The following is a 25863-nucleotide window of genomic DNA, read 5'->3' as shown; positions in this document are numbered from 1 at the left end:
GCTGTTCTTTGAGACCAACTTCCCATTCGCTGTGAAATCAGTAAACAAATGATTGACTGGTTATACTTTCACACACACAATCTGTAAGGTCATTTCAGTACTAGCAGAGGTACAAGCAACTCTTGCTGGGGCTACTACCAGAAGCCTACAGTTCTTGTGGCATCCAGCACCTCTGATTTCTACCACTGGCCTCTTTTAGTGGAGGCCAGTGCCCTGAGATTTTATTTTATTTTTTATGCTTGTCCTGGGGCATGAACTTAGGTCATGGGCACTGTCTCTGAGCTTTCTTTCCTCAAAGCTAGGACTCTACCATGTGAACTACAGCTCTACTTCCAGCTTTTTGTTGATTAATTGGAGATAATAGTCTTATGGACTTTCTTGCCTGGGCTGGCTTTGAACTGAAATCCTCAGATCTCAGCCTCCCAAGTGGCTAAAATTACAGGCATGAGTCACCAGCACCCAGCCAGTGCCCTGAGATTTGCTGGGAACATCTTCATGGCCTTTCCATGGCTTGTTCCACAACTTCCTCACCAGTATGGTTCTTCATGCTTTATCCTTTTGATCATTCAATGATTTCTAGTTCCTGGTCAGGATTGAAATGTTGGCAAGAGAGTTAAAAGCAGAGCAGAGAATGGAGACTGTTAATCGGCTTCTTTCTTCCTCACACAGCAATTTTTTTTTTTAACAGATGCAATTACATTTGAGAGCTGGAGAGAGCAGAATTTTATGTTTTATTTCTTTATTCATCATTTTACAAATGCTATTCACTGTAAAAAGGAAATTGCCTTTGTAGTTTGGTTCTTTCAGTTCGGCACTGGAGTGCTCGGAGTTTCAGTTTAACACCAGCTGCCGTGGCCACCACTACCACCTTGCATCTGATGACTGAGAACCAGCCAGGGAGGGCGGGCGACAAATCAGGCAGAGTTCATTTAAATTCAATATATTTTTTATTCTTTGTAAATACAATGAGTACAACCTTTTAACTTCACAAATCAGTTAATTCACTTTGTACAAGAAAAGTTTTACTCATCCTATGATAGTCCAAGTGCTGAATTGTTTTCTCCTCAGTGCTAGTACCTAATAAATCAAAATGTGAAAAGTACAGCAGCTATTTAAAAATGTTTGTTCCTACGTTTCCATAAGTAGAGGTTCACATCAAAGGAGCAGCTTACAGTGTAGGACAATGTGTGTGTGTGTGTGTGTGTGTGTGTGTGTGTGTGTGTGTGTGTGTGTACACACATCCAAGGCTTTACTAGAAACCAGAGCATTCTGAAAAGGATTGAAGAGTCTCAGGCTGTGAGCAATGGATCAATCAAGAAACCTTTTAGCATTCAAGACCTTGAGGTTTCTTTTGGCCCTGTGTTTGTGTGTGTGGGGGGACATGCTGGCCAGTAGCTTGCACCCCATTGCCTGTGGTTTCAGCACTAGTCAAGCGGACAGCAGTCTGCCTCTCACTCTCTCATCTCCACTGTATTTGGTTTTGCTGTTTTCACTCATTTCCCTCCCTTGTGTTCTTTCAGTAAAGCTCTGCTGTATTTAAGATGTTATTCAACCTGAAGTCCTGGTGAGAATCTCAGTTTTGTCCACCAATTCCTTTGACAAGTTTGCCTGGCCTAAAAAAAAGGGGGGGGGGGGGAGAAGAAAGAATGAAAGAAAAAGGGAAGGGGAGATACAGAAAAAGAAAAAAAAATCACACAATGGGAGCTACTTTTCACTTATTAACTCAGTTCTGAAGGCCACTTCATGATGTATGACAATAGCAGGGAATCTTTTGATAATACTTTTGATTTAAAACCTAACAATTATTTTTTAAATAAATGCTCCAACGTAACACAGTTCTGAAGGCTGCCACATGATGTTATCCACAGAGCTGTTAGTCAACCAAATGTATGTGCTAACCAGGAAAACATTTAAAAGTGTGACATGTCTATCAGCTTTTGATAGCTCAGCTGAATGTCCAGATCATTCTATGGTGACCCTCCCCAGATGGCCTCCTCCCAGGGCATGGCAGAAATGGTATTTTTTTGTCTTTGTTTTTGTCAATAGTTCTGTGTTACCCCTTTTCTTCCTGGCTGCCCCATCTTGGATGAGCAGTAGGTCATAGCTACTGGAGCTGTTTTGTGTCCGTTGGTATTTTTTTTTCCTGAAGGTTCCACACTTTTGCAGGTTTCCACTTCCTGAAAGGTTTGTTAGTTGAGGCTTGTTCTCCACAAGCCGTAGTTCATTTGACACTGTCCCATCCTGAAGAGGCGGGGCTTGGAGAGCTTAGATATCACTGGACTTGTACATATCTGAAAGCAGTCTCGTGATTGGCACATTGCCGATGGTTTTTTTGAAAAACACTTCCTCTATGGTGGATGGGCTAATAGAACGTAAAGCTGGCAAAAGCAACAGGAGTTTTCCGAAGCGGCAAGGTTGAGTGGGATATCTGGAAGGTGAGAAGCCATGAAAGCAATGTCAGAGCCCAACACTAACAGCAATTCATCTCTTATACTTGAGCACACATTATCTCTAGAATAGTATCCTGAGGTGGGTCTCTTAAATCACATCCTGCCCCTGCAATAGGGTCCTGGACAAGCACTGCTGTCCCCCTTTCCCAGGTAGACTACATGAGGCACAAAGACCCTACATGACACTGCTAAAAATCACAAGGGATGGGCTGGGAATGTGGCTTAGTGGTGAAGTACTTGTCTAGCCCTGGGTTTGATTCCTTAGTAGAATAAACAGAAAAAACCAGAACTGACGCTATGGCTCAAGTGGTAAGAGTGCTAGCCTTGAGCAAAAGAAGCTCAGGAACAGTGTCCAGGCCCTGAGTTCAAACCTGAGGACTGGCCAAAAAAAAAAAAAAAAATAATCACAAGGGAGTGCATTTGATTGAGAGAAAAAAAAAGAGAACAATTTTTAAAGAAATGATGTTAATATGTAGACAATAATTAACTGAATATTGCCATTGTAGCAAACAACCCTAGCTGATAAAGCTCATATCAGAATCCACATTTTCTAATTCTCTATGCTCCCTCACCAGGCTATTTCCCTCAAATAAAATGGCTTCTTTTTCTAAGCAATTCTCCAAATTATTATTCAGGCATTATACTTAGTCACTCTCAGGAATAATTCCACCCTTATTACATTGCAAATTAAAGACTAAGTTCTGTTGGGTGGCAGTGCCACCCAACTTTCATGTCAATGAAATTGGCACACAATTAAAGATGTGAGAAATTGCTTAACAATTTCCTCTCTTGATGTCCAACATATATCTGTACTCAGATGTGCAAGTTCTGCTGTCTTTGGAAGCCACCTCAGCTCTGTGGCCCTGATGCTTCTGCAGGCAGTGGCTGAGAGTCAAATTATCAATGCACTGGACAAGGTCAGCCCCCTTCACAGACACAAGCCATCTAACGCACTAAGCTCTTGAGACATGGATGCATGACTATGCCAGGCTCAATACAGGCCATAGGTACTGAAAACCAAGATAACAAAATTCCTCAGAGTTTGGTAGCTCTGTTTAAAGCCAAATTCCCACTCTGCTGACAAAGTCCTAGAAAGTAACCTCCATGTTGTCTCTTAGCTGTGGGCAAATAAGAGCCTTGCTCCCCAACCACATATGAGGCTTATGACCCTCAGTGGGCCTTAGTCATCTCATTTGGCTCTTACATCACCCACATTCATGATCATCCATGCACAGGCCACCAGACCATGTGGAATAGAAATAACAATGTGAATGGAAAGGTGAAACTCATCTACATTAAAGAAAAACAACCACCCAAATCCTACCACTTGTTCTTCTGGCTGAATGTATCTGCAGGTTTCCTAGAAAGTAATCCCAAGTCTTGTACCTTCCTCTGACTTTGACCACTTCCTGTGCCAAGTCAGCTCTGTGTTTCCCTTTCTAGAATTAGACATGAGAGAAAACCCTTCAGAGTAAGAATGGTTGCCTAGACCATCTCCACAGCTTTTGCCCATTTCCCAAGATTTCTCCAAGATGGAAATAATTCCACCCAGGAAGGATGGATTTTGGAGACTCAATACACAGCTAAATTATTTTGGGTGATCCTGGGGACTGAACCTAGAATGCAGTGGATACCAGGCAAGTAAGTGATCTGCAGCTGAGCTACATCCCCAGTTTGACAATGAACACTTGGTTTCTGTGCATAGCTTGTCAACTCATCTACTCATGCACTCTTTTTATTGTCTAGCAGGAAATAGGCAGGTTAGTCAGTCAGGAAAAATAACTGTTACTTGTGTGCCACCCACAAACAATAACAATGTGTGTGTGAGTGTCTGATAGAGTGCTCAAAATTATTTTTAGAATATCTATGGCCATTGTTTAAGCCATATAGCATACATAACTAGAAACTTCCTTTCAGTTTTAACTGTGTTGCATCTGAGGCAGATCTGTGTACTCAGTTTTCAGTTATAACTGAGTTTTGTGGAATTACAGTTCCTAGCCTATCCTTTCATCCTGGACAATAAGAGCATGCCTTATAGAGCTGGAACAATTAGCTCAACCTGCATGTTAACTGTTCAGTTTAATTTCAGATTTTATTTTTCTAGACAGTGCTGGATGCAAGCATGTTCCTTGATATGAACTAGATAAGAAACAAGGCATAGTGGTTTTTGTCACCTGTAAGTCTCTAGATATTAAATAACAGCTGCAGCTTACATCATGAAATAAGGATTCATATCAAAGCAAATGTGGTCCAGCCACAGATGGTCCCCTTGTTTTGAAGGTGGGAGTGGGGTGGTTTCCTTGCTGCTTCTCTAAAATAGATGGCTGTTCACCTGTGGTGGAATTCTCCCCATTACGTTATTGGCAGTGTGGCATTTCAGGCTCTGTCAGACTTTCTTGGCTTACCTTCCAGGCACTAAATACCTCTGTCAGACTTTCTTGGCTTACCTTCCAGGCACTAAATACCTCTGGCCAGGTCCTCCACCGCTTCCCCAGGGAAATCTTTCCACCATTCGAAGATCCACTTGCATGTCATTTTCTCCATCAATTAACACATCTAGATCTTCCTTGTCCCCTTCCATCTCTCCCACTCCTCACCTTACTTTTCTCTCCTCACTGGTCTGAACTGGGGTGACATTTGTTCCCACTTTCATGATAGGAAGAGGAAATATTTTTTCTTTCTGATATTTCACATCTACCTGCAGCCCTGTGCATGACAGTAACCAGCAAAGGTTTAGCTGGGCCAGTAACAGAATACCATATTACTATCAGTTTGGTATTCTTAGTGTCTCAGTGACTGTAAATATCAAAGGTCAATTATGCTGTACAAATCAGTTTTTAGTGGGGGTGGGAAGTGCCCAAATTATGTACTGCTTCATTTTGTAATTTTTTTTGGTCTTTTCTTTTTTGGTACTGGGGATCAAACCCAAGACATTGCACATGCTAGACAAGCACTTTGCCACTGAGCTACATCCCAGCCCATCCACAAATATTAAGAGCCTGCTATTTTATAATTCAACAAGGATCTTAAAATTTCAAACTGTGGTATTTATTTTGGAAACAAACATAGACACATTTACTTAATATAGTTTCAGTGATAATCCATGGATAGTGAAAAGATTTTATTCATTCAGCATTCAGAAGGGAGTTTGGGATGGAAATAAGGACATCCTAGCAGAAGTGGTGAATGGATATGGATAACTTGTGACTTTCCTGACCCCTTATGGGAGGGAGGCATTAATGACCTCTATCCATTTGATGCAGTTACTCCCACCAGTGTCTTTGGCCAATGTTGAGATGCAGTCAGGCCTTTAAAGGTCCCTCTCAAGATTAATCCAGAGAATGAACAAGAATAGCAAGTCTATTCTAATCTCAGAGCCATCAAAGTCCAAACTTAGGAAACTAAAAAGGTTCTATTGCCTTTAGAAGCCTTTATGTATCTGAAAATGGAATCTGAATATCTGGCGGGTCCATCTCTTGATGGGCTTGCTCTGTGCTGAGCGAAGGAGAGATTTTACTGGAGTGCCAGGGTTTGAGTGTTTCTACAAATAGCCCAGGATAGAGGATTTTGCTTGGCCATAACTAACCTAGTATATGTGGGGACTCAAAATAACTGCAACAGTTATGAAAAGGAATAAAGATGACCTTTCTGGAAAGTTCCCTGGTCCTATTTGTGACTTGATATCTGAAGAAAGCCACTTTTTTTCTTCCAAGGATGATGTGTCCACTCTCTACAATATCAGTGTAACACTTTAGCCCTCATTTTTTACTCTCCCCTATCTCCATTCACACAAATGATTTAACTGTCTTAGTTTGTCAACGTGTTCTGCCAGAACAGCTGTAAAGTGTCTGGCCATGCTTTCATTGTGATCCCCTAATTTGATTTGCTCCCCTCCCTCACCCTGAGAGACAGGTGAGGACTTGGATGCTAATGAAATTAACCAACTAGCCACAGGATAATTAGTCACGAAGGTTTGAACTGGCTCTTACTGCCAGCTTACAACTTCACAAAGGAAGCAATTTTCTTAAGTACATGTTCAAGGCAAGTAAGGGTCACCTGGTATGGATGTAGCTGTTGAGTGTTAGCTGAGCCTCATCTTGAAGAGCTGCAATGGCTGCAGCATTCCGGAAGCTTCTCAGTTCAGAGCCACTGTGTGTCGGAACTAGAAATGAAGGCCAGGAAACTGTGTTAGGCAGCACAAGAAATGCTATGGGAATAGAAGGTTCTGGAAGTGGGTGCCCACCAGGACCACATCCATGGTCCTTACAACCAGAGAAGATGGAGCTAGCCTGAGAGTACCAACTTCCTGAAAAACATCGCCTTTTTTTGAGTAGCAAAACTGGAGAGGAAGAAGAGATAAGGGTGGGGGTGAGGGGTGGGAGGGGGGCTTGTGTCTGCTTACCCGCTTTGAAAGTGACAATACATTTCAGACAGGCAAATTCAGTAGCGTCTAATCGGAGCTGTCTGAACCGAGCTACCACCTCTTGTAAAGCCTGTATTTCAGATATGATCTTGTTCAGCTTCTGAGAATCTGTGTTGTCACCATTCATGCCTAGAATAAAAATATGGGATAAATATTCTAATATGAAGACATTTTCATGATTTAATATTGATTTTTGACAAAAAAATTCTTGCATATCAGTATCTATTCAATTGTCACTCTAAGATATCTGATTCCATGTAAACTGGCTATATTGTATGAAAGTTAATACAAAATCTTTTCTTGGATGATAACAAACACAGTAATTTGCATTTAAATAACAATGCAAGCAGTCATGAATACAACAAAACAACATTATTTGCATTTAAATATAGATTTATAAATGACAGGTATACTCTATTGTTCAGCAGGAATTTGTTATTCTTTACATGTTGTTCTTTTTTCAGTAATGTATTTTTATGGTAATTTCTACAACAAAGTCATTAAATTGTGCAATTCTTACCAGATACAGCCAGTAGAGTGTTAGCATCAACCGGAATGGCCCATTGTGCTATTCCTAGAACAAACAGTTCTCTCCAAGCATCTTCCAAAAGCATCAGCTGTCATACAATAGATGTATAATATAATATAGTGTGTAATTTATAAATTTATAAACAATTTCAATATGTAAATTTCCATTATTTTAAAGTCTTTTTAAATGCCTGTCTTGGTGAATCTTTTTTTTTCTTCTGAAAAGTCTAGCTTTCCCTTATTTCTCATATTTTCTTTCTTTTTTGTTTTTAAAAGTGCCTATAGATCTGCACATGTATTTCAGGGTCAGCCATTTTAATTCCTGAAAGTTTGCTTCCCTCATGAAAAAGGGTCTTTGCGTCCATCAATGTCTGACCACCTAGAAACTTCTCTGGCAATGAAATGTCACTGGCAGCTCAGCAGGTGGATTCTTCTGGCATCAAATGCCAATATTTTCCAGGTTGAGTATTTCTGACTAAGCTTTGCAGGTCTAGGTCCCTGTCATCCTGGAGGGCTGAGGGGGTTGGGCAGGGAGAGAGGAGAGATCACTAATTCCCAACAGGCATGCGGGGGAAATCAGGGTGTAATTATGTTAATCGGGTTTTGCTGAGTTTACCTCATCTCTCTGACTGATTTTTCTGAGACTCATAAGTGGACAGCATCAAGGTGCTTGTCATTTTCATTCTCATAAAAATGTGCTACTGAATATTTAAAATGAAAAGCTGTCTTTGCCAAATTAATAAACTGGGTTCCACTTCATTGTAGTTTGCTTATTGTCAAAGGTTTCTGCCAAAAGGCTAAGTGGCAGACAGTAAGTGAATTTTATTTGGGTTAAAGAGTCTACAAATACTTGTTTTGAGGGAAAAATATACAAATTTACACACATGCAGGCACATATGCACACACACGCAAGCATCCACACACACCCCATGCAAAGAGCAAAAGATAAAACCAACCAGTAACTCTGGTCAAAGATCTAACAGCCTGGAAAGCAATCTTTATTTTAAAAAAAAATCTTTCAAAAATCAGCCAATCCTGGATGATTTATGCCAATGAATTTCTTTCCTGGGGAGCTAAGAATCATGAAGGCTTATAACTTAAATCGCAATTAGATCAAAAGGTTTAATTTTAATAATGCTTTATTTTTTCGGCTTATTGTATTAAGTATAGGAAATATTTTTAGATGCAAAATAAACAATGTCTACTCTGGCCATATTTCATTCTAGATGACTATTTTTAGCACATTGCCTAGTCTTTCTGAAGGAAATGTATTTCATATTAAAGAAAACTTTTATGCTACAATTAGACGTGAATTAAAAAATCAAATCTTTTGTTTTTAGAACTACTTATTAAAGCTGGGGCTGTAACATGCTTATAGAGCACTTGCCTAGCATGGGTTTGATCCCCAACTCCAGAGGGGGAAAAATGCACAACCTTATTAGCTTATTAGCTTTTAGAGAAATTTGTCATTAATTTCTGGGAATGTATTGGTACCAGAATACTGTTTCCTCTCCTTTGATGTTAGAAAAAATGCTGGGAAGGGCCATTTCTGATATCTCTGGCAACAAAATTTCTGGAGTTTGGTCTATTGCTATACATGTGTGGGTTTTTTTGGTTTTTTGGTTTTTGGTTTTTTGGTCAGTCGTGGGGCTTGAACTCTGGGCCTGGAGGCTGTCCCTCAGCTCTTCAGCTGGACTAGCTCTCTACCACTTGAGCCACAGCGCCACTTCTGGTTTTCTGAGTGGTTTATTAGAGGTAAGAGTCTCACAGCCTTCTGCCCAGGCTGGCTTTGAACCATGATCCTCAGTTCTCAGCCTCCTGTACAGCTAGGATTACAGGTATGATCACCAGCGCCTGCCATGATGCAAGTTTTAGCTCCACATAATTCCCCTCTCTCTGAAGGTCATTTGCCACATATGTCTATTTGTTTATAAATCTCTAAAAGCACTTAAAGAATCAAGAAAGATGGACCTGAGGGTGTTGCTTGGTGGTAGAGTGTTTGCCTAGTATATTTGAGGCCTTGAGCTTGATTCCTGGCACCATAACAAAACAAACATGAATCAAGAACAGTATATGTGTGGTATAATCTCAATCCTTACATACAGATACATCCATGGCCAAAACTATGAGCGTCACAATGGAGGATGTAAAGCTGAGAATGTAACACTAGGACATTAGCTCTAAAAATCCCATTAGAGACTAATGATCTCAGTTCTCAGTTCTTCCTGCCTCATCCTCCTTAGCATTTTTGATTCCCAATTGTACCCCCACTGCTGGATGTTTCTCTCACTTCCAATGTTCTTAAGCAAACATCATTTACCAACAGTTTTGTTTGGCATTTGTTTTTTGAAGGGGACAGGATCTCAGTAAGTAAACAATAAATGTTGGAGAGGATGCAGGGAAAATGGAACCCTCATAGGCTGTTGGGGGGAAGATGAACTAGTGCAACCATTATGAAAGCCAATATGACAGTTCTTCAAAAAATGAAAAACAGGCCTACCTTATGGCCCCACCATACTAATATTGGGCATTTATCTGAAGGGGTATCAATCAGTATACAAGAAAGACACCTCCATGCCCATGTTTACTGGTGCTGTTCACAATAGCCAAATAGTGAAATCAGCCAAGGTGACAAACAACAGATATATGTAGATGATACATACATACCATAGAATATTACACAACCAGAAAGAACAATGAAATCATGTCATTTGTAGAAAAAAAATAAAGACTGGAATTGGGGAAAACCATGTTGAGTGAGATAAGCCAAACTTAAAAAGCCAAATATCATGTTTCACTCATTTGTGGAAGCTGTGTTTAAAGACATACATATTTGTGGACATGGACATCCACCCATCCATATATATATATATATTTATGTATATATACATAAATTTATATTCACAGAACATAATTGTAACTATGACATTGTTTAGGGGGATGAGAAAGAAGGAAGAAGAAAGAAGAAAGATGGAGGGTGAAAAATTTTGAAATACATTGCAACTATGAAGATGCTGCAAGAAATCTTAGTGAGCTACGTGTCAGTGGCTCACACCTGTAATCATAGCTACTCAGGAGGCTGAGATCTGGGGACTGCACTTCAAAGCCAGTCCAGGCAGGAAAGTCCATGAGACTCTTATCTCCAATAAACTACTCAGAAAAAGCCAGACGTGATGCTTCAAGTGGTAGAGTGCTAGCCTTGAGCACAGAGATGCTCAGGGACAGAGCCCAGGCCCTGTGAGCCCCAGGACCAGCAAAAACAACAACAAAAAAGAAATCTCAATGAAAGCTATTGATCTATGGGAAATTGAGAGACTGGAAAAGAGAAAGCAAATAGGTTATTCTGATTAAAATATAATACATGCATATCTAAAATACAATGGTGAAATTCCTTGGGATAATTAAATCACACTAAAAATAAATGACAGAAAAGTAAAACAGGCTCTGTTGGGAGAGGTGGGTATCAGTGGGAGGAAGAAAGACTAATGGGGAGGGTGAAGGAAGAAAAATATGATCAAACTAGTTTATTTACACGTATGAAAATAGAACAATAAATTGGGTACTGGTGGCTCATGCCTGTAATCCTAGATATTCAGGAGGCTGAGATCTGAGGATCACATTTGGAAGCCAGCCTTGGCAGGAAAGCCTGTGAGACTCTTATCTCCAATAAACTACTCACAAAAAGCTTGAAGTAGTACTGTGGCTCAAGTGGTAGAGTGCTAGTCTTGAGCACAAAGAGGCTCAGGGACAGTGTTCAGGCCCAGAGTTCAAGCCCCAGTACCAGCAATAAATAAATAAATAAATACATATATATATATATAAGAGAGAGAGGGAGAGAGAGAACTAAACAATAAAACTTGTTGAAATTGTTTCAAAAATGGGGAGAGAGGAAGGGAGAGTGACAGAGGCTGAAGTATGGTTGAGATACATTCATTGCATATGCACAGTGAAATTTCCCTTGTACAACTAATGTATACTAATTAAAAATTCTAAAGAAAACATCATTTTATCAACATTTTTCTCTTTTTTGTTTGCTTTGATGGTAATTTGAACTCAGGGCCTCCTGCTTGCTAGGCTGGCATTCAACCACTTAAGGCATACCTCCAGTCCTGACTTTTGCTTTCAAGATAAGGTCTCACAAACCTTTCTGCTCAGATTAGCCCTGAGCCATGATCTTTCCTTTCTTAACCTCCTGGGTAACTAGGATTATTGGCCCATACAACCACATCTAATTTACCCAAAGTTTTAAGAAGCATTAAGATTTTTTAAAATTTGAGATTAAACTTGATGTTTCAATTAAACTAAAAAAGAGGATCATGTTCTTTTGAATACGTTTTCCCTAGACCAGATCCAGCTTTCCTGAAATAACATAATTGCATTTCTTTTTTTTTAATATTTTATTTTATTTGTGAACATACTGTACAGAGGGGTTACAATTACATGGGCAGGATAATGCGTACATTTCTTACCAAGTATTGCAGCCTCCTCCTTTGTTTACCCTTCACATCCCTTCCCAGCCTCCCCCCTCCCCCCCCCCCCCAGTCCCAATCCTTCTAATTGCATTTCTTACTAATGACTCCATAGGTAGATATTTTGAAGCTACTGAAAGATGCAAAAATAAACAGCTTTCTCATTGCTGTAAAAATGCATGCCTGCCTTGGATTTATCTTAGTAATAATGAGTTTTATAAGGCTGAGTGTTAATGCTTCATTTCTAATCCCCTTCCTCCAGGACCTCAGTGTCCCGTTGGACCTACCTGGTCTTGCAAAGACAGTGTGGAAAAAGCTGGCACACTCTTAGCCCACTTGATGCTCATAAACAGAAGCCTGGCAGCTGATTCACACACAGACTCTGTGGCCACTTCGTAGAGATACATGGGAGTCCCATTCACTTCATGGGGATACTGAGAAAAAAAGAGGGACAGACATCTGAAAATGGGGCAACCACAGCTTTGCAAGAGGAGCCAAAGCCTTTCAATTTCCTAAGTAAATAAGGGGAAAGGGTACAAAGAAATTTGGGTGTGTGGGGGTGGGGGAGAGGGAACAAGCATTATTTAGAGTTTGGGAAATACTGAATGTCAGGGCAGGCCCATCTGTATCCGTTGGGACCTCTGACTTCCTGAGAGGTATCTGGCTTTTCTAGTCCCTGCAGCAAATTTCCTTGGGCTGAGCCAAGTACCAGGCCTGGCTCCCAATTTAGACAAGAGCTGCTTGCGTTTGTGTAAATAAAAATAGATGTGAAAAAGTATAAATTAATAGGCATCCCAAACACAAATATGCATATGAGTATTTTTAGAAAGGATTAGTATATTATGGAAATATTTCAATTAGACATCTTAATCATTCACAGAGCATTCCCATTCATAACTGACAACATATTCATAACACTACTTTCCCGAGCTTATTATACATATCAAGGGTAAGAAAGCAATATTAAATATTGTGCGGGTGTCTGTGCCCAGGTGTTTGGCTTCCCTGCAGTGTGGGGCTGCAGCTGGTCCTCAGAAGGAAATCCTGGACCCTTTTTCCCCCTAGAGTGGGGCCCTGGGGAAGAATCAGCTGGAGGTCTTGAGGCTAGTCCCTAGGTGGCAGCCTTCCCAGATGAATGTTGCACACTGTGGCCCTGCTAGTAGGGGCTCAATCCTGGTGCAAATCCACCAGGCTCCCAAGCCAGGAAGGAGCTTGTGGGAGATGAAATCAGATTCTGCGCACCGTCCTAATAGTGCGCCTCCACATTGCTCTCTCCTTGTATTGGGACTCCACTGCTTTACCCAAGATGGAAGATCCCAGGGATTTAGGACTCCTGGGAGTTCCTGCGTCCAGCAGGTGTCAACGATTGTCTTCTAAAACACAACTGTTTTTCTGGCCTTCGGGAACATGGTTGCCCTCTGAGTTTAAACAGAGTTCCCGCCCATCTACCCATGACCACCCACGAGTAGAACTTTCTGGGAGATGAGCTTGGGAGCTCCCCTTTTTGGCCTCTCGGAGGTCGAGTCTGCGGTACTCTCCAGTACGAGCATCTTTGGCTGGCCCCTGGGAAGTCCTCCCTCTCTTCGCTTAGCCCATCTGCACGCATCCTCCTCCTTCCATGGCCCAGCCCGTCTCTCGGGGCCTCCTGGCGAGATCACCGACCTTGGGCGTGGGCTGCGCCAGGCTCACGAGGGTCTGCCGCTCGGGGGTGGTGGACACGGCCGCCAGCTCCAGGCCGTGCGGCTCCAGCTGTGTGACCGCCGTGAAGAAGGCGGGAGCGGGCAGCGCGGCCGAGGGGAAGTGCGCGGCCGCTCCGTTCTCCTCCTTGTGTCCGCGGAAGTACAGGGCCACCTGCTTGCGGATGGTGGACGTGCGAGGCCCCCGCTCGTGCTGCACGGCTGCAGAGGTAGACAGACACACGGCCAGGATCAGAGACGCTGCCACATCTGTCACTGTCGCGCTCCTCCGCTAATGCCACATCTGGGCTGGCTAGGTCACCCGAGGGGCTCCGAGAGGCCGCAAGAGAGAGGGAGTGGGGACGCGGGGATTATTCAGGGCGCCAAGACCCCAAAGGGTCACGATAATGGGCCAGCCTAGAGTGTTCTGGGCCTGCTCCCGGCTCCTCTTGCTCCAAGGTCATTGGGAAACCAAAGATCCTGTAAAAAGTAGTGACGAGGGGTCCTCGCCTCCAGGACTGAAATAAGGGAGTGTCACCCACGCCTGACACAGCCTCTGCGCTGGTGTCTCTAACAGCTCTGCTGAAGAAGGGGCTGGCCCCACCCCCTGGCCGGCCCCCATGGCTTTGGCTTCCAGGGCCCCACGGACACGGGGCGGGGGGCGGGGGGGGGATGCTGGGGGGAGGGGACCTGAGAGAGCCCATCTTTGGGTGTGCTGGAGGAAGGCAGAGGAGATGTGACAATTACCACCAACAGTTTAAACAAACAAATTAATTCAGGGCAATCTTCCGCCTGCAGAGCTGACAACTTGTCAATACATAAGTTCAACAGGTTTCTCCTGCTTCCTGCTCAGCACAGGATAGGCTGGGGGGGGGGGGCGCTGTGCCCTTGGTGGCTGTCCACCTCCATCTCTCCCCTCCAAACCTCTTGCCCAGGATCCTCAGCCCCACCTGAGCCCTGGAAACATTCTTGCCAAGACACAATGACAGAGGAGGACACAAGGACACAGCTTGGATTGTGCCCTATGCCCAGGAAGCATTCTGAAGTCTCAGATCTTGAGCGTGTTTGAACCTGGGTGGTGAGCCTGCCCCTGGGTGTCAGCCACCCAGCCTTTTCCCGCCCTTTTCTCGGTTTTCTGTAGAATGGAGTGAAGGAACTGGAAAAACCCAGACTAGCCCAATGGCCAAACTGTGAATTTGCAATGAGTTCAATGTATTCCCATTTCTTCACGCCAGCTACACCAATACACCACAATCTCTCATCTTCCCCTCCCTCCTTCCAGGGACACTTTTGAGACTGAGATTCTAGAAGAGCCACCAAGAACTAAAAAGAGAAGCATGAAGAGGGATTGAGGAAGTGGCGCTGTAGCTCAAGTGGTAGAGCGCTCGCTTTGAGCTGAAGAGCTGAGGGACAGCGCCCAGGCCCAGAGTTCAAGCCCCTCACCGACAAAAAAAAAAAAAAGAAAAAAAGAAAAAAAAAGAGGGATTGAGATATCAGGCAGGAAATATCTTCCCTGTGTCCCTAGAGACACTGAGTCCCCCAGCCTCTGCCTTTGTGCCAGTAATTTAGGGGAGCAAATTTCCACTGTGGGCATCAGTCTTGTCCTGGAGACTTCAGTGGGGGTCAGCCTGGAACTCATGTAGAGAGGATATGGTCAATTCCCAGCATCTGGGAAGATGTATTCTGTTGGGAGATAGCTAATATACATAGGAGTATCATGTGTTTTCTATGCATATAGTTTATTTATCCATCAACCTCACAAGAATAAATGGATTGCTGATTACCATCTTTGTTCATGTTGACTTCCAAACATTTCTTCAGCCGACATGCCCTGCATTGGTTTCTGTGTGTCTTGTCTACCGGGCAGCCTCCCTGGAAAAAAAAGAGAGAGAGAGAGAGCACAGCTGGTCAGAGATCCTCTGGGTCCTTTAGAAGAGGAGCAGAAATGGTGACTGGAGGAAAGAATCAGCTTGGGGACCCTCACCTGGCAACAAACCCTGGAGTTACCAGATTGGACTAGGGAGAGCCTTGGGCACTGGTAAGGCTAGAGAAGGAGCTGGGATTTCCAAGGCTACAAGAGGGTCAGTCTTCTACCCATGGAATCTGACAAGGAAAAAAAAAAAACAAAAAAAAAAAACTCCTAGCAGGTGAAGTCTTGGCATGCCTGGTTTGTCAGATTTCCCAGAGGAGAACTTCAGTCAGTAGGGACATTGTGGAACCTGGACAAGACTTTCCAGGACTGAAGAGAGTAACAGGGCTCTGAGCTCTATGAGAAACCAGTTTCTGGAATCCCTCTCCCAACATTATTCTTTCCACTTTCAGGTCTTGAATCTACTTCTTGCTGCCAACCTATGAACTTACTGATGCAAATATCTTCTATTCATTCTTCTCTAATCTCCCTTTTGCTTTGGTTCCCAAAATCATGCTTACAAACAGTATGTTGAAACAACTCTAAAGTTTTAAAGACGAGCCTGGTTCCAGATTTATGGAAACATCCATTTCCCCAAAATGAGGCAGTAACCAGAATGACTAGGGAGTCAAGGTCTATAAAAGGTGAAGATGTGAAGGGAATAGTTCCAGGCCTAGAGAAAATTCTAGAAATGGTCATTGTGTAAATATGTCTAGAAAAATAATATGATAGGCTGATTGGTAGAGTGAAAGTGCAGATTGCAAATCATCAGATTAAGTGATTAAAAAAAGGTAGTCACTACTTTAGAAATATTTGTATGATAGGAAAAAGTAAAATCCTTACATAAAACAATTTTCTAGGAAAAAAATTTTGATCATAAAGGAGAAACTTAACAAAGTTTCTTTCAGAATTTATCCAGTGTTACGTTTTGTTCCTGAAAAAACATATAGATACATAAAGAGTCCTATATACATATGTTTGTTTGATTTTTTAAATTTTTTATAGTACCAGGATTGAATCCAGGACACTTGCTATAACTACTCTACCACTGAACATCCCTAACACAGAGAATATATCTAAGAAGTTTGATACTCTCTTATATTTCTTTTTTTAACTTTTTTTTTTGTCTTTTCTGTAGCTGGCGGGGGGGGGGGGGTGTCGAATCTAGGATGTCACAGTTGCTAGTCAAGCATTTGCCATTGAACTACATCCCAGCCCCTCTCTCATCTTTCTATAAATTGCCACTATTATATTTGTAAAGAATAATTAAAATAATAAAATGCATGTAATTGTGTGTATGTGTGTGTGTGTCCTAAGATTTGAACTCTGAGCCTTAGCACTTTCCCTGAGTGATTTTGCTAGTGCTCTATCACTTGAACCACAGCTCCACTTATGGCTTTTGGTGGTTAATTGAAGAGTCTTTTCTGCCCAAATTCACTTCAAAAGACCTCAGCCTCCTGAGTAGCTAAGAGGCATGAGCCACCTATGCTGTGGCCAATACTACGTATTTTAATTTGCTTTGCAATCTCAAATTTTCATATACTCTGAAATTACAATGAGTACATTTCCCCTGAAATATTTTTAGGAAAAAATTCTCTAGAATGTACTTTTATGTGGCTGGCCTCCCTTCTTAGACACAAGATCCTATGTTCAATCCTTAGTACAAAAAAAAAAAAGCTAAAAAAAACTTATTGAAAATCAAGGTGTAACAGATGTTAAAACAATTTCTAAATGCCTGCATTACTGTTAGTAATAAATTGAAATAGTGCTTAACTAGTGTTAGAAAAGGAAGGACATAAATAATTTTAGTTCCTAAGAAATTCTTCAGGCCAATGTAAATACCTCAATGTGAAAGAGGCTTAAAGAACTTGTTATAAAATGCGATCAAATGTCCCACTGCAACACCATCTTCCCAGTATTCTGCTAAACATGCAATTGCAAAATGGAAGCCTTCATTAGTTCTTAAGTATGTCTTCAAATCAGACCAAATGTATATAAATATCTGTCGCCTGAGAGCAGGAAGAATGAGCTTCTCAGCTTGGCCCCTTTATTCTCTTTGCAAGAAGAGAAACATGGGACCTGATGAGCCTATTATCACTCCTTTCCAAACTCTTGGATTGATATCAATGTGTTTAAATTGATAGCCATTTGCTTTTAAAATTCCAAGCATAATATCAGAGATAACATCTAGATACAAGTGAAAGATAACCTAAGTAGAGGACAGTTTGAATCTGACACCCAACAGTAATTGTAGCCCTATGGAGCTCTTGGGATACAGTCCTATGTGAGTGTATAATGTGATGCATCCCTGGGGAGAAGCTAGACACGGATACAGATCTGAGTGTCCAATTAAACAGGTAATAGGGCTGAGAGTTTAAAATAACTTATCCAAATGCAAATGTCTTCTCATTTTTGCCACCAATCCAAATCTGTCAGAAATGGAAGTGAGCAGGCATGCCTTCAGAAAAGGAGTCAAATCTCTAGTGTCAGACTGTCTGTGTGTCTGTTAGCATGCATTATAAACATTAATTAATGGAAGCTTTTTTACAATTCGGTTACAAAGGGCAATTCTTAGAAGTGAAGGCAGAGGCCTCTTGTGCTGAAGTCTGTGTGCCTTGCAGAGGAGAGAGAAAAGTATGGCACTAGAAAGTTGATCTCCTAGGTTGAAATGAATCCACTGCAGAGCAGGAAACTGAGTCAGTCAAGGAATCCTGCTTATTCTATGGGGAAGCTTAGTTTCACACTCAGTTCATATCCTGAGTGTCTGGCTTCTTTAAGGTAGTTCTGTAGCCCAGTGTTGGTGGCTCACCCCAGCAATCCTAGCTACTCAGAAGACTGAGCTATGAGGATCACAGTTTAAAGCCAGTCCCAGGCAAGGAATTCTGTGAGACTCTCATCTCCAAGTAAACACCCAAAAGCTGGAAGTGGAGCTATGGCTCAAGTGGAAGAGCACTAGCCTTGAGCAAAATCACTTAGGGACAGTGCCTAGGTCCTGAGCTCAAGCCCCAGGGGAAAAACAAAAAGCTAGCTCTGCCTGCTTTGGACCAAAGCACAACCAACCAGGCACCTCTCTCTCTCTCTCTGAAGATGGAAGAGGATACAGGAACCTGGAAGGATGCCAACTACACTTTTCTCTGAGTCTTCTTTTCTTAACCACCCTGCCTTTTCCCAACAAATCCCAGAAGAAGTTCCAAGAGTTCTAAAGCTCTTATCACTCAGTTCTAGAGCAGCCCTGCTTCCCAGGAGCCCAAAGAGTGTGAACTAGCACCTCTGAAGTTAGCTAAAGGTGGCAGTGATTGTGCTCAAATTACCATGTGTGGGAGGGCAAGGGGGCACAGAAATGGAGGGATGAAGATCGAACAAAATGCAGCAATGGTGCTCACTGGACACTGTTGAAAATAAACTATATACAACTTGTGGCTGGGGGTGTGAGGGAAAAATCGGGAAGGGGAGACATTGTCCGAAAAGAAATGTACTCTTTACAAGACTTAGGCAACTGTAACCTGTCTGCACATCAGCTTTAGAATAAGAATATAATTTAAAAACAAATTCCTATGTGCCTTTTTCTGTCATTCCAGGCTGTGGGAGCCTGAGCTTGGGTGCTGGCAGATGTGTGTGTGTGTGTGTGTGTGTGTGTGTGTGTGTGTGTGTGTAACAGGCTGGCAACAAAACATGGCTTTCATCTGCTTGCCACTTGCAGTTTAGATTCTGAAGTTCTTTAGGCCCCCTGGGCTGGCTTCATAGCCAGTAGTGTGTCAATATCTAATAGGGGTTTAAAGAAATAATAAGGTATGGGAAGGCTGTGGGAGTTCAGACTTCCTTTCTGTAAGTGCATCTGTCCGTCCCTTAACTTAGCCCCACTACCCAGTGCCCAACAATCTCCAGAGTTGAGGCAGTAGGAGGGGAGAGGAAGGGAAAGGTCAGCGTCTGCCTCCCCTCTGCAGAGTGGAAACTTAGAAGAGGCCTTGGCACAAAGGAGGGAGAGGTGGCAGAGGGGAGCCGGCAGCCAAGCTCTAGGCTAAAGGTACCTGGTTTCCAGACTTGCAGACGTACGTCCTGTTCCTCCGGATACTCCGCTTGAAAAACCCGGAGCAGCCGTCGCAAGCGTAGACGCCGTAGTGTTTCCCGGAGCTGCGGTCACCGCACACTTTGCAGGGGATATCTAAAATGCGGCCTGAAATCGCAGAAACGAAGGGGAAGGCGGGAAGGAGCGACCAGGAGAGGAGGGCGGAGAAGAGGGAGGAAAGGGGAGAGGGAGAGAGGGATGCTAAGCAATCTGACCTCTGAAGGGATTAGCATCGAAGCTGCGGTAAAAGCAAATAATGAAGTGATTTTATAGCCAAACTTTTTTTCCTTGAGCAAGTGTCAGTTTCCTACAATGAGCATTATTCATGCACCGCTACTTGTATTTGGGTCTCCTCTAATCGCCGAGACCCATTTTGGAATAAAAGATTACAGCAGGCCCCGGCGGCAGCATAGCTCGCTGTTGCCTTTCTGCTCCGGGGGAAAGTTTTGGCCGCCTCCCTCCTCTGCTCTTGCATTTAACAGAGGAAAGTTGTTAGTGAGCGCTTGAGGAGACAAACTTGAAATGTAAAAGGGAAAAGAAGAAAAACAAACACGGCTGGAACCAGGGACGGCAGCTGGAAGGCAATCGAGTTTTCATGCAGCTCTGCCCGGCGGTCGTTATTATTAGGATTATTATTGTGATGCTAATACTCAGTTTATTAATGATAATAAGGGTAGTGGTAATTGCCCAACTTTCTCTTTACCTATTTTTAAAAACGTTTGGTGGATTGCTTTTGAGAACTTTTTTTTTTTTTGCTCCCAAAATGTCTCTGCAAAGTAGCAAGAGTCTAGGCAAGCCTGTGGACAGCCTGCAAGTTGATGCATCCCCAAACTGGTTACTGTGGGACATCGCCCCTTCTCTCCCTTCCTCCCAAATCCTTTCTCCCTGAAGACTGGCCTACACCCCCCCCTTGGGCCTGTGTATGTCTTTCTCCAGTGTCCCCCCCCCTTCATCACTAGTCAAGGCTGATTATTTTTCCTTTTCCTTGATAGACTCTAATTTCTCTAGACTGTGTCCCTTAGCCCCATTGGACTCTGGCTGGAGAGAACTTTGCTTGCAATCCTGCAAGCCTGCGGTGCCCAGGACCTTCAATGAACGTTAGAAAGAAGGTAATAAGCAAAGGGGGAAATTGTTTTTCTCTTAGGTTCTAGAGTCCAAAAGTTCCTGAAGTGGTTTATAAGAACTTAGAAATCTGCAGAACTTAGGGAGTATTTTAAGAAGTGTTAACACTTTAAGCTTTTTAAGTTTATAGTAATTAACTTATTAATTAACTTGATTTTTTCCATAGCTTCCTCTCCACAGGCCTCTAACCTGGGCCCTGGAGGTCTCCAGACAACTGCTCCAAGAGTGCCTAGAAAGGGGTCCAGAAAGGTTGGGTGCTAGGATGACTGGGAAAGGGGGGGCGGGAAGGTGAGGGTACTGCCTGGGTAGATTCCTGAGGCATGGGGGTGGTGGTGGGGGGGAACCTGCTCTGGGATTCTGAGTCATGGGAGTGGGCTGGCAGCCTGAGCCTGGATCCTGGTCTCAGGTGCCTGGGGGTAGAGCGAGCGTGGGGGGAGTGGACAGGGGTGGGGGGTCGGGAAGGACTAGGCTCAGCTGGGGTAATTACAACCCCGCCACAGCACCTGCCTTTAGAGCCACCAGTGACCCGTCAAAAAGAGTAGCATGGGAATTCAGACGACGACAAAGGCCGGCGAGGGAGGCGCTGGGCGCTGCGGTCACCTCCTCCGTGCCCCCTCTCTCGCAGGGTGGGAGGGGAGTTTGGGCTGGGAGTGGGAGGGAGGGTCTGCAAGCGAGCCGAGCGAGCGAGGCCGCAGTGGTCTGGTCGTCCACCTTCTCCGGCCTGTCACCCGGCCTAAAGGAACTCTTGGTCGCCTCGGAGCCAGGGTCGCTTTCCTTTACTGCACCACCGCCCTCACGCTCGAAGCAGTAAACTAAAGTTTCCATATTCTGCAAGCATCCTCCTTTGCAGAGCACACTCACTCGGCTCACACCGGGTCCATGTTGAGGGCCCAGCAGCACTGTCACCCCAGCTCTCCTCTGGCCGGTGGCCCCGGGGGAGAAGGGGCGGATGTCTCCCCTCCCCCATGCAGACTGGAGGTCAAGGACTTGTCTCTTTGGAGAACCCAACGGTAGTGTTAGGAAGATGAGTACGAGGCTGGTGACCCTCCGCGGACTGGACCCCGGGACAGTCGCCCCTTGGGTTGCCACCGCCGCCGATCGGCCTGGTAATGGAAACAGAGCTCCGAGCCGGGGTTCCCAGGGCAGATTAGAGCCCGGGAACGGGACTGGGGCGGGGCACGAGAGGGAGGGAAGCAAGAATTCCAGCGCATAGCGGGTCTGCGCCGCAGACCCAGCCACGCAGCCACGTTAAGGTGACTTGGGGTCACGAGACAAGCTGGTTGACCCTGTTGCAAAGCTTCTCTCATTTAACAAGCAGAGCGAGCTCCGACGTGAGGCCAGCCAGAGTTTCCTGAGGCTGGAAACCGTTCTTAACTTCCCTCGCCAGGGGGTCCCTTCGGGGCTTTTTGTGTGTCATAATTGCCTAAAGATATATGGCAGCTTCGATTACTGTAATTACCATCAGAGGCTGTTGAAAGAAGTTAGTCTGGACTGCAGGGGTGACTGCCCAGGGTCTTATTACCACCCAGGCAGGGCTCGGGGTGACATCGCGCTGCCCTCTAGCCGGCCAAAGCGGAACGAGGTGGGAGACCTCCCTGCCCGCTTGTTCCTGACCTACCCAGTAGCGCGCCGACCCCCTGGCTGCCGGGGGCCGCAGGGCCGCAGGTTTCTGCCAGCTGCCGCCGCGGGTGTGCGGTGAGGCCGGGGCAGCGGCGCTGCGGGCGGGGGGCCGCTGCCCCGCGGGCCCGGGCAGCCTCCGCAGCGGCGGGAAAGCACTCCAGTCCCCCCGCCCCCCAGTGTGCCTGCTCTGTCCCCACCCCATCCGAGGGTCCGCCCGCATCTCAGGTCGCAGGCCGACGAGCCGAGCTTCGCATCTGTTCCTTTCCACGCGTCCGAGGCCTCACCTTTCAAGCCTCCCAGAGGGGGGTGGTCTTCGCACCCCAAGTGGGCACCCCAACCCGACGCGCTTTACTTCCAGGACGGAGGCGAGGAGGGTCTGGCTCAGAGCGAGCCGGCCCGCAGACCTCCCCCACCCCAGGCCCACCGCCTGCGGGTCTTTGCAGTGGAGACTTGGAAAGGCCTCTTGGGCCGCACACTCGCCCCAGGACTCTGATAACACAAAGCAAGCGAGCCCCAGGTCCCAGGGCTCGGAACAGCTAGGGCCAGGGTAGGCCCAAGACTAACGGGAAACGCCGCAAGATCGGCCGCGCATTCCCGCCTCCGAGGACTTTCCTTCTCTGCTCGCCCTGCCCCAGCTCCAGACGTTCTGTTCGTCTTTTTGTTCACGTTCATTTTGCTCCAGTTTTTCATCGGGCAGCACTCAAACCAAATGGACAGAAGGAAGACACACACTACTTCTAGCGCGGGTGGGAGATGGGGCGGGAACTGCATCCTCCTGCAGTGGGACTTCATTACCAGTCCTCAGAAGTATCTGCGACGCTCCCAACTTTCAAAGACGCGGGACAATGGGGGCTGGGGACGGGGGCGGGGGCGAAAAGGACCGATCAGCTCCCCAAAAAATGCTTCAAGGGAAAACCACACCCCGGGGCAGTGTGCGGGAACCTGTTCCACGGCCGCCCCAGCCATCTTCCCGAAACCCCGCGACTTCGGCTCCCCCTAGAAGGCGGGAACTGAAAAGCCCCAGGGGGGCGACCCAAGCCCCGCGGCTTTGCCTTCCGAACGCCGGCTCGGGCCTGCAAATTCTCCAGTCCAGCGGGGACTGAGCACGCAAATACCCTTGCGCACCCCAGTAGCCCTTTGCTCCCGCGTCGGGGGTGGGGGTGGGGGGAGATCAGCCGGGGCTTGGCATGCCTCCGCCAGCGGCTGAAGAAGTTGCGGGAAAGGGAGACGCGTCGGTAGGGAGGCAGGCCGCGCACCGCGGCGGGTGCTGAGCTCCCGCTCAAAAAGTCCTGGGATTAGAGCTTTGGTCCTCCCTTTGCTCGAGTGGTTCGCCATACTTAAAATTCCCCAGTTATGACCTGCGCGGATTTAGGATTAAAGGAAAATGTGACTTTTACATGGTCTCTGCTTCCCAGTTTGCAGGATTATTCGAAATAGCAAGAAACGGGGTGTAAAGCATTCCATTCAAAATCCGCTTTGCACAGAGTTGCTTTTGCGCGCAGGAGCTCGGAGTTTGGAGCGAGAGTGTTACTGTGCTGCGGCCGGGAGCGGTGGCCGGTCCCCCCGCCACCCCCGCCCCGCGTGTCCCTCTCCCCGCCGCTGCACCTGGCGGCTACATGGGAACCACTCATTGGACTGGCTAGTGGGCTGCGTGAGTCGCAGCCTTCCCACCGCACCAGAGAGAAGGGAGCAATCCAGAAGCAACGAAATTGCTCTCCCCTTCCCGCGAAACGCTCCAGCTCACGGTCTACGAGAAGCTGGGCCAAAGGGCCCACGACCGCTGGAGTCTCCCGGTGGGAGCCGCAGCGCTCCGGGCAGGACCGCCCCGGGCCTCCCCGCCCGCCCTCCCCCGGGCTGCGCGCCTGGGCCCCCCGCGGCGGCCCGAGAGGTACCCACTTGTTGATCCGGCTGGCTTGCTCATGCTGGCGGTCCCGGGGCGGAGGGGTTGGTGGGCACTGCCCGAGTCCCGGCCGGCAGCGCCCGCCTCGCTGCCGGGCGCCGCCGCTCTCCAGCCTCCCTCCAGCCTGCGAGGCTCCCAGGCGGGACAGGTGGGGATCGGGTCGCGCGCTGCTCTCTCCAGGCCTTCAGAATCCGTTCCACGCTCGCAGTGTAAGCATCCTTAAGTTTCTTTCCCGGCTCTTGCAAAACTGCAGCTGCGGGGAGCGCTGCTCGGGAGGGACACACGCTTGGACAGACAGACTGAAGAAAGGAGGCCAGCCTGGGGGAGGGGGGGCTATTGAAGGACAGAGACGCGAGAGTGGTCTTCCTAGGAAGAAAACAGGGCAGAATCTCCCTCCTTCCCCATTCCTGTCACTCGGGCTCGAGTCTCCCCCTCTACGTAGGCATGCGGAGAGGGGGCAGCTCTCCACCGAGCGCCGGTCTTCTAACGAAAGACAGGGCGGGGGGAACCCCACCAAAACACAAAAAACAACTGCAGTGTCGGAGGCGGATGGGCCCCGTGCAGTCAGAACCTAGAGCGCCGAGGGGGGGGGGGGGGGGGGACTAGATCGCTGGGAAATCTTCCGAGGGAAAAGGCAGCCGCGTCCGGGTTTCCGGGGAGAGCCGCGCGCGCAGCGCCAAAGGGCCCCCGAAGTTCATTACCCTGGGACTGACTTTGTGCCTGTCGCTGCGGGCTGGGTCCCCTGTAATATCTCCAGAAGCGCTCTGACAGGCAGCGGCGGGGAGGGGAATAGGGCGTCCCTGGCCCACTTAGCTTTTCCCCCAACTCCTGGCGGGGTCTGACGTCAGCCATGTGCGAGGCGGGGATGGGAAGAGGGAGGGGGTTAAATGCTAATGATATTAATGAACCTCCCAGCGGCTCCCAAAGAAAATGCAGGCGCTCGCCGAGCTGCGGAGTTCGAGTGTGCAAATGCGAGTGCGGCTCCGTGCGTGCGTGCGTGCCGGGGAGGACGGCGCTGCTCTTGTAATAAAAATGAATTTTTTTTAAAATTCTATTTCTTGGCAAGGGAGAAGGGGAGGGGTGATGGGGTTTTCTCAAAAAAAAAAAAAAAAAAAAAGCAAAAAACAAAACACAGCAAAAAACCCGCTTCCCCCACCCCCCACCCGCTCTCTCCAGAGTGCCAGATAGATTCCGTGGAAGAAATTGTGTGGCTGTGTTTGATGTGAGTTGGTTCATTGTTGGTCCCGTGCCCCTTCTGTTGGGTAAAACTTGGATCTGGCCCGAGGTAAGTCATTTATTCCTTTTGCATCTCTCTATGGAAAGTCGGAGCTGAGGGTACTGTGAGCAGACTTGGGGGCCTGGGAATGGGGTCTTCGGGAGGAGGGGGGCTCTCCGCGTCCCTTCGGCCTTCGCGTGGGGTGCGGGGATTGGGTACCAGCCCCAAGGAGGGCGGTGCCAGTTTCTTCCGTGCAAACTCGGCCCACATAGAGCTGGGCAAAGCTCCTCTTTCCTTCATTAGGGGCACTGGGGCGCCTGAAAAGGCAGGCTTCCCCTCCCTCGGCTGGTCTTGCCCCCTCTCCCCCGTCCCCCCCCCCGCATCGGGCATAGCTGGCTGCCCCGCTCAGGGCGCAGAGATTCCAGAAAGCTTCCCCAACCTCCCACCCCAGCCGGCGCGCCCGGCCGCGGTTCCCCGGCTCTCG

At 46.5% G+C, this 25863-nt stretch overlaps 1 protein-coding gene across 1 annotated transcript; it reads right to left on the bottom strand.

The window, feature by feature from the left end:
* Window positions 1-2051: 2051 nt before the first annotated feature.
* On the bottom strand, window positions 2052-24462 carry Nr2e1 (nuclear receptor subfamily 2 group E member 1). The gene is made up of 9 exons (XM_042667101.1): window positions 24160-24462; window positions 19484-19629; window positions 15331-15418; window positions 13533-13768; window positions 12158-12304; window positions 7394-7490; window positions 6853-7002; window positions 6507-6612; window positions 2052-2428 (listed from the first exon to the last, which is right to left on the bottom strand). The coding sequence occupies exons 1-9, from the start codon at window positions 24182-24184 to the stop codon at window positions 2266-2268; spliced, it is 1158 nt and encodes a 385-aa protein (XP_042523035.1). The 5' UTR covers window positions 24185-24462; the 3' UTR covers window positions 2052-2265.
* Window positions 24463-25863: the final 1401 nt, after the last annotated feature.

Source organism: Dipodomys spectabilis, unplaced genomic scaffold (assembly GCF_019054845.1).
Source record: "Dipodomys spectabilis isolate Male_0828 unplaced genomic scaffold, ASM1905484v1 ptg000001l, whole genome shotgun sequence".
Lineage (NCBI taxonomy): Eukaryota > Metazoa > Chordata > Mammalia > Rodentia > Heteromyidae > Dipodomys > Dipodomys spectabilis.
This window is presented reverse-complemented; position numbering and strand designations above follow the sequence as displayed.

What these genes read in the sequence shown, in the direction of transcription:
- Nr2e1 (XM_042667101.1), bottom strand. Translation starts at nt 24,184, where the DNA reads ATGAGCAAGCCAGCCGGATCAACAA. An exon ending in TCTGCAAGTCTGGAAACCAG is followed by an intron (nt 15,419 to 19,483) that starts GTACCTTTAGCC and finishes TTTTTTTTCCAG; the next exon opens with GGAGGCTGCCCGGTAGACAA. An exon ending in CACTCTACTGGCTGTATCTG is followed by an intron (nt 7,003 to 7,393) that starts GTAAGAATTGCA and finishes TTTTTATTCTAG; the next exon opens with GCATGAATGGTGACAACACA.